Genomic DNA, 13888 nt, shown 5'->3' on the forward strand with positions numbered 1-13888 from the left:
ACTGTTTTATTTCCTCTTTGATATCTCAATGGAAAATGTGAGTGAAATAAGGGTAACAAAGTGTTCATAAATCTATCGTACGCATCATTCGGGTCAATGGAATCAAAAACTTCATTCCATTCCATTAAGGATAAAATATGTTTAAACAGCTGAATATTATAATAAGAAAATATTCTTGTTTGCGATGAATTATTACACATCTTTTGTTTCTGTGATTCAGGTATAACAGGATTGGTAGAAACTATAACGGGGAAATGATCTGATATGTCTGTTACAACAATACATTGATCACCATAAGTGTGATTGTTTGAATATACTTTATCAATCAGTGTTGCGGAAGCTCCACATAATCTTGTTGCTTTGGTAATACAAGGAGTGAAAAAGGATGATACCATGGTATTTAGAAAATCACGTGTTTGTGGCTTTTCATAATCGAGTGTCAATTATTATTTGACACTAATTTGACACAATTATTATTTGACACATTATTTAACACTAATCAATAATCAATGTCAAAGCTAAGTGCTGACTTTTGTTAAAGGTTCTGGAGAAATTTTGAGGAATCGTATAGTTTTGGTTGAGACCTAACTTCAGGTTTGTATCATTTTGTGATAAGATAAGGAGTTTTTAAAAAGTTTACATAAACTAGACAATACATACATAATACATAATTGGCCTTAAATTCAGATTAAAAAAAAGGTAACCCCATCAAAACTTCCATTTTTTTTACTACTTCTACTACTTCAACTACTACCTACTGTCACTTCTGTAACCACTACTTCTCTACCAGCAGTACCTGGTGCGTGAAGTTAAGCTGTAATCAATATTTTTATCTTCTGAGTTTGCTTTTAGCACTGCAACCATTACTCTGCTTTAATATTTGCTGCTGGGCATTTTTCTTTTCAGACCTTCACAGAAGAGGGTGTCTTTGTAGTTACCCAGGCTCCCTTGCCCAATACAGTGGTGGATATGTGGCGGCTTGTCTTTGACTGGAAGTGCCCTGTGATTGTCATGCTCAATGAGCTTGACCCATCCGATGGGGTGAGTGGCAACTCCAAAGAACAGCACACAACATCCAATGCAATGCATCTTGTGATATACTTGTAAACATTTATTGACAGGGTAGGGACATGTATCTTTTCTATAAACTTTCAACTCTATGATCTGAGTGATTTCCTGATATACCCTATAACTTTAAGCTCACCTGAGCCAAAGGCTGAAGTGAGCAATTGTAGTTAATAATCGTCCGGCATGCGGAGTTTGTCAATTAAATTCCCTTCCAGTCGATTCAATTCATGGTTTATTCAATTCTTGTTGCAGCTAGTTACCTGAATTGTTATCATTGTAAAATATGACATAACATTATATGTAATGCTTTCCAATCATTTTCCTTATTCTTTCGTAAACACTTTCTTGCAAACTTTGCCTTCATCCTGCTTGGACCCTGGGGAATGTTGACTTTCACTGCTTCATCCTCAGAGCAAGAGATGGTCGGCAGTGGGATGGGATCCTTGCCTCCTTTCTCTGCCTTGTATTTCATAGGTGTAAAACTGAAGTCAATGATTTCAGGACAAGTTCACCTTCACAGACATGTGGATTGAGTGAATGCAACAATATTATTAGAACACGTCGGTGCAAGTTTGAGGAAAATCAGACAATCCATTCAAAAGTTATGAATTTTTGAAGTTTCTGCTCGCTCACTGCTCGATGAGAAGACTACTACAGCATGTGATGTCACATGTGTAGAACGATTTAAAGAAAATATACAGAAAAGTCGACATGTTTTCACTTTTCTCGCATTACAAAAGAACACTTGACTTGCCTCTTTCAGAAGACAGGGGAACTATATTACCCTTAACATACCTCAGTGACAGGTCGAGGAAATATGCATTTTTTTTTCTTTAAAAAATGACATTTTGTGAAATTCTCTTTAGATTTTCATTATATCGTTCCACGCATGTGACATCACACACTGTATTAGTCTTCTCGTCTAGGAGTGACTGCGCAGATACTTAAAAAATCATAACTTTTGAACGAATTGTACGACTTTCCCCCAAACCTCCACTGATGTGTTCTACTAATATTGCTGCATTCACTTCAACCTTATGTATATGAAGGTGGACTTGTCATTACTTTAACAGCCTACACTTTGCAACCTGTGGATTCTTCAGTGTCTTGACAGCAAATGTCAGCAATGGCTTTGCACACACTCGTTTATAGATATAGATATGTTTTCCGGAAACATTCTTGGTGATAACTGTTTGTCTTCCCGGAGCTGCCTGCACCATTGTGGCTTTCAGAAGCATTTGGGTAGAAGAGGAAGAGTTACAGAAAGCCGAGATGTCCTGACAATGTCCTCACGACCATGCAGATGAGTGCTGAAGGAGTCGTGACGTTCGTTTCTACGTCAGGATTTTTGTCTCGATGAAAATTTCAATGTGACCATTCAGCTCTCTTCTAAAGGAGCAGAAAAATCGGAAGTGTTTAGGAACCCTAAAGACAGTGAACAGAATTTTTCAGGAACACGTGCAGAGGTTGCCAAATAAATACGGATTTACTTTTTTTTTTTTTTTTTAGTTCTGCCTTTCAATCATGCCCTTGTGAACGCCAGGTTTTAGAGAATCTTCAATTGTTATATTCATTATCAATGATTCATCATGTTCAATGAAGCAATGTCTTAACATAACCCATGTTTAATTCTTATCCCTTCATTTCTCCTCCACTATTTCAGACATGTCCTCAGTACTGGCCAAGTGAAGGCACCATTCAGATGGGATCTCTAAACATTGCACAAGTAGGATCTTCGAGTGGACCGCACTTTGCCCGCGACACATTCACTGTCTCAAGCAAGGGAGAGGTTTGTGTATACTTTGAAAGCAGAACTAGATTTCAGTGTTACTCAATTTTCAATTTCAATTTCAATTTATTTTCGTATTTCTCGATGGAAAATACATGGTATATAACAAAATATAATACAGAATGTCCAGCTTGGATATATACATGAATAAATAGGAATACAAAAGTAATACATAACGGTCGATGTGTCATTTTCAATCAAAGTAAAGGATGCGAAGAGAAATACGATGGAACCTACTAAAAAGCAAAGCTTGTTGAGTGTAGGTCCCAACAAAAGCCTAGTAAGGGGAACAGGATGAGGAGCACGGGTACAATTAAGACCAAAGTAAGGATAAACAAAAGAGAATGACTATTACTCGGGGCTCAGAAGATTTTTCTCACATGCATTTATGTGTGTGATAAATGAGAACAAGTAACCACATGCTGCGCACTATAGCAAAAAATGTGAGGAACAAGAGCAATACTCGAGGAGGAACTGCTTACGTTTTCACGGCATTCCCGAGACGACGAACGAGAACACCGATGATCTTGTACGGAAAGTGGTAGCTGACGAATTGAGCATTCAACTGACGCCATCCAACATTGACCGAAGTCACCGCATCTCTCCACGATCCGGATCAGCTGACCGGAAGAAACCGAGACCCATCATCATCAAATTCAACAGCTACAATGTGCGCCAGGAAATCTACGACAGTCGATCAAAACTGAAAGGTACAAACATCTACGTTCACGAGGACCTGACCAAATCACGACAAGAACTTCTCAACAAAACACGACGATCGGCCCAAGTTCTCAAAGTCTGGACAAACGACGGTCGCATCACGGCTTTCCTGAAATCAAAGAAGAAGGTACACATTAACAGTGAAAGAGACATTGAAAAATTTGACTAAGAAGTAAATAGCAGTAGTTTGATATGTTAGACTGTTTCAATAATTATGAACTATAAATACCCATGCATATATTGTGCAAAATCTGTTAAGAGGAATCAAAAATCTATACTATGTACTAACTGTGATAAATGGGCGCATGTTAAATGTGGTGAAGTTTCTGATGATATTTTTTATTCAAACGTTAACTGGATTTGCTGGAAATGTATAATATCTGAACTACCATTTCACTCCGAAGAATCAGTAAATAATGATGAGATTGATGACAATGTGTGCATAAGTTCACAAACTGAAATAGCCGAGGATAGATCAGCAACTGTTCACTTCCCTAAACAAAAGGGGTTAAAAATAGCCCATCTTTATGTACGTAGTATTCGTAACAAGTTTGACGAATTACGCATTTTCCTGAAAAACAATCCATATGATATATTCACGATGTCGGAGACATGGTTGAATGCAGATTATCCCTCTGCTTCCCTTGTTGTTGACGGATACCATCTGGAAAGATATGACCGTGTAGAAAGAACAGGAGGCGGAGTTTTTTTCTTCATCCACCAAACTATCACTGTATTCTGATGACACGGTTATGTTCAACAGGGGAAAGTCATTACAAGAAATAGAATCTTCGTTACAAAGCCAATTTAATCACATTGTTAACTGGCTGTATGCTAATGATATGTTTATTAATGTTGGTAAAACAAAGGTTATGCTGTTTGGGGCGAGAAATAAAGTAAGAAATAAACAACTTAATATCATTTGTGAAAATGAGAGTTTGGAAAGAGTGGTAACGATAAAGTATTTAGGTGTAATTTTAGACCCTTATTTAAGTTGGTCTAGTCACGTGGATAACATTGTAAAAAAAGTATCTAAAACATATGCATGTCTTCTGAAAATCAAGCCCTATGTTAACCAGAAAATATCAATTGATTTGTATTTTTCTTTAGTTGTTCCTTATCTGGATTATTGCTGTACGGTCTGGGGCAACAAGACTAAAACATGTACGCAACGATTGCAGAGATGCCAGAATAAGTTTGCTCGGCTGGCCTTAAATGCCGACAAATTTTCCTCTTCTTCTCCTCTATTGAAAACGCTTCGGTGGCAATCAATCGAACAAAGACTTAAATACCAACAATGTATAATGGTTTACAAGATCTTAAATGACAGAGTGCCTGCTTACCTAAAACCACTCATTGCCATTAGACCAGTGTACTACCTCACAAGATACGCAGTCAACAGCCCCCTCTTTGTGCCTACACCACGGACAGAATACATGCGAACATCTTTTTCTTACCAGGGAAGTGCAATATTCAACACCTTACCAGTATTCTTACAAACTTGCCCCTCTTTTGAAAGATTTAGAAAATTATGCCGTCAATTGAGTTACACGTTTTAAATAAATATTGATTATGGTATAATGATTATTTTTTGAATGTTTTAACAATTTTGCATTTTTTTTTTTACTGTTTGTATTGGTTTTTTTTTATGATTTCTTCTTTGGTTCCATTAACCCCTATTATGGTATTTTAAACTCAGTTTTATATTTTTGGTGTGTCATTACAGTAATTTCTATTACACGGGTTTTTTTTTTTTTTTAAATAATATATTTTGTTTATGCCGAATTCAGAATATATTTTAAGTCAGTCTCCATGGTCTAAAGTATCTTTTAAAGTTTGTATTGTTTTGTGTATATGTGTTATACTTGTATATGTTTTTTTTTTTTAATGAAGTCTATTGTAATCCAATGTTTTTATCATGTATATGTACACAGGGCTCCCCTGGAAAGCAGTTGTGAAACTGAGGGGACTACCCTGTTTAAATATGACGGAATAAATAAATCGCAATTTAGACATGGGAGTGATAATGACGTGAATACTTAAGTACTATTAGGGTTTAAACATTCCGGCTTCCATAGACACGGGGAAAGATTTGAAAAATGGAGAACATGAATCAATTGCAAGTCCTATATGTGATATACCAACCAGCTGCAATGATGCATAAAAGAAAGGAAGGAAAGAAATGAGGGGAAAACTATGCGACACGACCAAGGTCTTACTAGAAGTGGAAGGAAAAACACCGATGGGAAGGAATTTGAGAGAGCATGCAACCAAAATGTATATGCATGAGTCTGTTCACATGGCAACAACCGAGTATAGTATAACAGAGCAGCCATCAGCATCATAAAAAGGATTTTTAGTGCACTTGTGTGTTGTAGCTATTCAATACATGCTGTCTGAGTTTACGCTTTGTGTGTAATAAAGGATGATAATGACAGACAGCTTTTAACCTCTGTTGGGAGATCATTCCAATATTTAGGACCTGTATACATAATTGTGTTTTTAGCGAAAACTGCTCGAGTTCGTGGAAGGTGATAAGCGTCACTCTGGCGAGTTGGATAGCGGTGGACAGAATTGTTTCTTATGAACATCTGTAAAAAGACACCAGGAAGATCTTTTGAGGAAAATTTATACATAAAAATACCTAAATTATATCCAAACAAATCTATCAGTTTTAAAATCTTATTTTTCTGAAATAAGGCGTTAGTGTGAGATAAATACCCAGCATGGTTAATAATTCTGATCGCTCGCTTTTGAAGAAGAAAAAGTGAATCCAGTAAGTATTTAGATGCGTTACCCCACGCAAGAATAAATATTATTCCATAATTAAGATATGGGGAAATCATGGTTGAATATACAATCTGCAAGATATGGTTGGGCAAAAAATGTTTCAGTTTGTTTAGGATTCCTGTATTTCGTGACAAAATTTTGCTTAAAAAATTAAAGTGAGTTTTCCAGGAAAGGTCACTATCGATGTAAAGTCCTAAAAACTTTGTACTATCTACTCGGGTTAGGTTAATATCATTAATCTTAACATCATCAGGAATAACTTGCAAGGAATTGCTAAATAACATATAATGTGTTTTATCAACATTTAATGATAACTTGTTAGCGTAAATCCAGGACTGAACAGATTTCAATTCATTATTCATTATACTTATAAGGGTATTGGGATTGCGGTGAGACAGAAATAGATTTGTATCATCAGCGAAACAAATAAAAGAAAGAATCTGTGACGAATTTTGGAGATCGTTGATGTACAGGATGAATAAAAGTGGGCCAAGAAGAGAACCCTGAGGGACACCGCAAGAAGTTGACGTCATACCTGACTCATAGCCATTTATGTAAACAAATTGTTTTCTGTTTGTGAGATAGTCTTTAAACCACTCTAAAGCCCTCCCGCGGATACCGTAATGGCTTAACTTATAATGCAAAATTTGATGGTCAATGGTATCAAAAGCCTTCGAAAAATCGAGAAAAACACCGATGGTGTGGGAAGCATCATCTAAAGCATGAGCTACTTTATCAATGAAGGCTAATAATGCGTGAGTTGTGCTATGCTGTTTTCTGAATCCAAATTGGAAATTAGAAAGAATATTGCAATTAACAAGAAATCTAAGAGTTCGTTTATAAACAAGCCTTTCAAGAATTTTTGAGACTGAGGTTAGGAGAGATATCGGGCGGTAATTACTCACAAATTCTTTTGGACCCTTTTTGTATATGGGAACAACTCGAGCGATTTTCATATCATCTGGGACTTTGCCACTAGATAAAGATTGATTGAAAATATAAGTGAGTGGAGAAATTATTGCATTTATTATATTCTTCAGAAGAAAAGCCGAAATAACATCATTACCTATACTTTTCTTAATATTTAGGTTATCAACAATTTCTTTGATTTCTTCTTCAACAATAGGAATTAAAAACATGGTTTGTACATTCCTGTCTTTTAAAAAAGAATGAAAAGTTGTCTGGGTATTTGGTATTTTGCTAGCAAGATCAGGTCTTAAGTTAACAAAGTAATCATTAAATACATCGGCCATTTCCTATGCATAGGGAAGAAACTTTGTGTGTGTGTGTGTATGTGTGTGTGGGTGGGTGTGTGTTCATTTCCACTGATAGTTAATGCAATGTTGGAGAACTTACAATGACATTCGATTTTTGTGTATTGACCGATTCGGGTTCGTTGAGGGCAGCAGACATTTCATGGCACTGGGCGCAGCCATAGTGGGTGTCTCAGCCGACCCCTCTCCCCCCACCCCCCCCCCCCCTGCTCTCCCCCACCCCGGGCAACATGTTTATCACGCACTTGTAACAAAGGTTCGCGCACTAAGCAAGCATTCGCGCACTCAGTACGAGACGCCTATTGGCTAAAGCAGTTTTTCATTCTGCGCGCGTGCTAATGTAGGGAGAGGGTGGGGAGTGGGTGGGGGGGGGGGGACACCCAGTAATGGCGCTGCCCATGCCAAAATTACACATAGCGCGTCACAGAATCGGTCAATAGGAATAGATAGGAAGACAATTGACTCGTGTCTCGTTGCATAATCACCAGCCACTTTCTAAGGAAGATATGTCTTTGTGATAGTAATTACTTTTCGCTATCCCTTCTTATACAAGGTAGGTGGTACAGACACGAGGATGTGCGAATAGAAATTGCGCAAAAAGTGCTGAAATAGAGATGAAAATTACTCGACTGGGCATACCCGGGCACTAATCTGATATATCTATCAATAAAGAATTATACTTGAAGATTATTCCATATTAGTTTCATTTGTGGAAATTAAGCGGAAAAGTGATAAAAGCAGCTTTCCATGATGGTACAGTTTTAAACATTTTCACATGATACAGCTCTCATTTACACTTTTGCGCAAATTTCTGGACGGAATTGACTTTTGTTTTACGTGCTTTATCATTACGTAAAATTTCATTTCATTTAATAAATAAATAAGCAAAATATGGCCAACATTATGATAACGTTCAAAATGAATCTTCAGATTGCTCAGCAAGACGGCGGCTTGGAACATCGATCATCAAAGGCACAAGTGCACCTGTGGAATTCTTTTGTACATCAATAGAAATCTGACAACCGTTTGAACAATTGCAGCCAGTTGGAACTCCAATGTATCAAACCTCCTTGGAGAGACTAAATAAAAAAAAAAAGATACGCTTGTGCTTTATGATCTACTGAAATGGAGGTAACAGTTATTAACTCACTTTTCATAAATTATTACGAGGTAATTGACAGATGTGAATGATGCAACTATCATACCATCACATGAACTCCGGACAGGCATGAGCTGTAAAATGATTTTTGCTAAAGACAAGTCTTGTCATTTTATAATACTACTACAATAAACAATGAAAGGAAAGTAAACAGCCATGATCATGCAATTATAAAAATCAGTTACAGCAACATCAGTTGAGATTGCTATAAGATGGGGATGGTGTAGAACTTTGACCTTATTACTAAGGATTTCTTTATTGCCATTTTTTTTCGTCACAACCAGAGTTTGACTCTGACCCAATTCAGACTGTTTGGATGGAGTGCTGCGAGCAACAAGCTAAGATCTCCAATGTCTCTCATCCACCTTGTGAGGGCAGTACAGGAAGCGGTCAAGACTGTCTACACCTCAGGCCCAGTTATCGTTAGCTGCATGTGAGTATTACCATTAGTCTTTAACTTATGACTTGGAACCGCTACACCATTTGACAGCTCCAATATTGCCCAACAGCTGCCTCTTTGCCAAAATTAGATGACCTCCATGTTTGATCAACCACAAAATTTGTACTTGTTTGTTTGGTTTTCTTTTTGCTTTGATAGTAATTTCCAATAATTCTGCCAAATATCTATGTAGCAAGTGTACAATCAGAGAAAAAAGTCATCAATGAACCGACCTTCTATTAAATACGACCCTTCTTAGAGCACAAATACGACATGAATTTCTCATTTCCCTGTCATGTCATTACAAACCAGGGCCCCGTTGATAAAGAAAGTTTTAAACTCGAAACTCGAAAAAAAAATTCAAACGCAAGTCCCCCAAATGGCACGCAAGTGCGTTGCGCAAAGGACTTGCGTTTGATTTCATACACAAATATCTTTTATCAACGGAACGCAGGGATCAAACTTCAATTTGTCAATTTGCTGGCGATAATTCATAAACTTGCGATTGATGTAAAGTTGAGTTTTCAATCGTAAGTCGAGTTTTCTAGCAACGGAGCCAAGATTACCTGCATAGATAGGATGGATCATTCGGAATGACCCACTGTCATATAGTGCTGTAAGTGTTAATAAAAAAGTCAAATTTGAAACTTCTGTTATGGTGCAAACAATACAGGACACCAGGCGATTGGTTTCCATGTATTTTAAGATGCTAGTGTCATAACAAACGCTGGAAGATTTTGCATGGGAAAAATGAGAACTTTCTAATACTGTATTGTGTAATATAAGTAGATATTTCATTACACTTCAGACTTTTCATGCCCCCCCCCCCTTCCTCCTCACTGCATATATACAGATCTTTTTAGCAATCTAGCTAGATTTTACTGTGATTGTATGGTGTCAAGTCTAGTGGCTTACTAGTATCATGCTGGTTCCACAAACAGATGTGAAGAGTACAAGCAGGCACTTCTTACCCACACATATCCCTTTGGATTTAATTCATGAAATTCACTTAACTTTCGATACTGCGGTTATATGAGAAAATGTAACGAATGCAAGATAACGCCCATCACACCTATGTATTTAAAAAAATATACAACCGATATAATTTACATCATTGCTCACATTTTACATGAATTGGAAAATGGTCATGGTTTTATATGGCTATGACCTTTCATCCTTCACAGAAATGGGACGGGTTGGAGTGGAGTGTTCTGTGCTTTGTGGTCTGTAATTGACAAATGCCAGAGAAAGAACACAGTAGACATCTTCCACGCAGTGATGAATCTGCGTGCCAACAGACCCAACATGGTGGAATCACTTGTAAGTGTCTTATCAAGGATGCATGTATTATGTCAATATGACATTCTCTGTAAAAGGTGCCTATGTGACGTGAAAGATCTCATTACACTAAAAACCGTGATGGTTTGAAACGTCTCCCTGTCGCATATAATTCCAGTACAATATATAAGGTTTCAAATAATACTTAAAATTTTGTTCTTATTCCGGCAGTATGTAGCACGCCACAACACAGGCTACTTATATGTGATTTCACATAGGCCTACTGTGTGACGAAAATCTGGTAATTGCTGGCACAATGCAAAACCATGATAATGATGATGTAACACTTATGAGAGCCATTCTGTCATTGTAACCATTTACAGTCATAAACATATACAAAACAAAAGCAAGGGGAAATTGTTTAGAAAAGGATATCTAGATTAAATATGGTATGAAAATTTTGTCTTCAATGTATATTTTTTTTTTAAACCCTCTCACTCTTTATACAAAGATGCCGTTATTCAACAAGGTCCATTTCAATTTCACTTTCTCTGTTTACGCAATTATCTGTTTCCTGGAAATATTGTTAATGTACGTGACTTTATTATATTGTGCTCTTTACATAAACTCAAATAGTACATACAGCTCATGTGATAGATCGTGACATTGCCAGTACAATTCTTTCTGTCTTGGAGAATTTTTCAACCAAGCAATAATTGAACAGACTGTAGGAGTTGTAGACCTGAGAGCTGTATGTTGTGCAGCTCAAAATAATCCTTTTTCAATTCTAATCCACTTCAATTGGCACGTTAAAGAATCTCCCTGATCCCTTCTTGACAAACAGTTTGGAACATCCATCCTGATGTTACATGTAGGTACAAGTATAGCAGTTTGTGCCTAACATTTATGCATGGGATGATATAGTTTGAATGTTGTTTTTTTTTTCAATATTGTGTTATCTGCAGGACCAGTACAAACTGTGCTACGATGCCATGAGCAAATATCTAGAGAGTCAACAGGAGAGTGCATACATGAACATGGATACTTTTACTGGTCATGCTGAATGCTAGATTGAGGAAACCTAGTCAAACATAACAAGTCCCAGGTTACAGTAGAAACTGTGAAATAATGCATTCTGAACTTGACATTGTACCTTTTTTTGTGCAGAAGTACTATTTCAAGTCCGAATTGATAGTATGAAATTCGCTTGACAATTAAATTATTATTAATGATGTAGGAATGATCAAGTAGATTTGTTGACAGGGATCAGTAGTTTGTGATTCTGTGTTTTTGTGTATAACGAGTATGTGTCCTTTATGTGTTGTGTGAATGCACTGCATGAGTGTGTTTGATTGAATATGAAGTGTTATGGTAGGTACCATGAGGGGATCATATTCAGCTTACAGCTTTGATAATAAAGATGAAGTTAACATTCCCTGGGGTTACAAACATTCTTTTACCCCAGTACTGGTAATTGGTAGACTGATGTCCCTCAACTTGTAGTTTGCAATCATTACTTGCTAATTAGCGCTGCACAGTCAGTCACAGGATTCTGTTGTACTAGAAGTGACATTGCAAAATGATGTCTTTTGTATATCTAAGTAAGATCACAGGTTATGGGTAGATACATGCACATATCCCTCTCTAATTTGTTTCCAGATTTTTCTCTTTTTTTTATACAAGGGCTGAAAGCGGACAGAGAGCTAGGACATTCAGTGTCCACAGAATGAAGCAATAATTGCCGTTGGAATATCATGTGGACTCTTCTTTGGTCACCCCCACCATAACGCATGCCTATTTCAATAGTTCAAGACTTTATAGTCGACAGCTAATGGAACCAATAAGATTTCACTGACTCTTACATTCACAAACAAAAGCATTGATTAATGTGTTGAAGTTGTCAGAATTAGCACAATTACACAAGCAAGTAAAGATTTAACGTTGATTGATGCACTCTCAATTTCTGAAGTAGACAAAAAGATTTAATGATGATGCATTCTCAGTTTGTAAAGTAGACAGAAAAGTTTAAAGATTACGCATTCTCAATTTGTTAAGTAGGAGAAGTATTTAATAATGATGCATTCTCAGTTTGTGTGGAAGACAAAAAATAGATAATGATGATGCATTCTCAATTTGTGAAGTAGACGAAAAATTTAACATTGATGAATTCTCAGTTTGAACAGTAGACAAAAGGTTATCATGTTGATGTATTTGCAGTATATAAAATAGACAAAAAGACTAAATTTTGATGCATTCTTAGTTTGTGACGTACACACAAATATTGAATGTTGATGCATTCTTACCTTGTAAAGTTGACAAAATACTTAATGTTGGTGCATTTTTAGATTGTGAAGTAGACGAAAGATTTAATGTTTTTGCTTTCTCTGTGAAGGAGACGAAAAAATCAAAGCTGATGCATTCTCAGTTTGTAAAGTAGACATAATGTTTAATGTTGACAAACTCTCAGTCTACAAAATTGGCCAAAAAAAAAAAAATGTTGACGCATTCGCAAATTGTAAGGTAGAACAGATTTACGTTGATGCATTTGCAGTTTATAAAGTAGACAAAATGATAAGATTTTGATGCGTTCTCAGTTTGTTGTGACGTACACAGAAATATTCAATGTTGATGCATTCTCAGTTTGTAAAGTTGACAAAAATACTTAATGTTGATGCATTTTTAGTTTGTGAAGAAGACGAACTATTTAATGTTTTTTTTTTAATTCTTAGTTTGTGACGTACACAAAAATATTTAATGCTGACACATTCTCAATTTGTGAAGCAGATAAAAAGATTTAATGTTCAGTTCAGTTCATTTCAGTTTAGTTTCATTTATTTTCCATCCGACTTCCAACTAAAAGTACAACAAAATACAAGTATGCATAAAACGATCACATTATTTGATCACTTTCAAAAAGGAAATTCATAACGCAACATGAATCTTAAGCTATGATAAGATATGCAATATAGAACAAAGTAAAATAACTGAGAACATCAATGCATATTTTGAAGGGTTAACTAAAAGGATCCGAAACGAATGATCCACTAAAAAGCCTGGCTTGTAATACGTGGATCGATCGCTCAAAACGTATAGTAATGTGTCAGTAAACAACATCATTATAAACAGTAGTCATTAAGTAAAAACAAAAAAAAAGTTCCGACTAATATTACAATGTTACAACTTCATCCATACACCTTTCGCTGAGCCCTGTGTACAGAACAAATAAATGATGGAGAAGAATAAAAAACACACACACACACAATAGTATATTCATACATACACACATACTCGTGCGCCCAGTTTCAGTTCATGAAGAAGACAAGCACTAAGGATTAAGTCAAAAAGATTCACTTATAATGTTGATGCATTCT

At 36.3% G+C, this 13888-nt stretch overlaps 1 protein-coding gene across 1 annotated transcript in view; it reads left to right on the forward strand.

The window, feature by feature from the left end:
* Positions 1 to 11587, forward strand: part of LOC140243777 (receptor-type tyrosine-protein phosphatase T-like) — a 77692-nt gene extending 66105 nt beyond the window's left edge. The window contains exons 24-28 of the mRNA XM_072323478.1: positions 907 to 1041; positions 2732 to 2857; positions 9085 to 9233; positions 10424 to 10559; positions 11483 to 11587. Of these exons, the coding sequence (XP_072179579.1) occupies positions 907 to 1041; positions 2732 to 2857; positions 9085 to 9233; positions 10424 to 10559; positions 11483 to 11587 (651 nt within the window). The remainder of the gene's footprint in view (positions 1 to 906; positions 1042 to 2731; positions 2858 to 9084; positions 9234 to 10423; positions 10560 to 11482) is intronic.
* Positions 11588 to 13888: the final 2301 nt, after the last annotated feature.

This window comes from Diadema setosum, chromosome 1, assembly GCF_964275005.1.
Source record: "Diadema setosum chromosome 1, eeDiaSeto1, whole genome shotgun sequence".
Taxonomy (NCBI): Eukaryota; Metazoa; Echinodermata; class Echinoidea; order Diadematoida; family Diadematidae; genus Diadema; species Diadema setosum.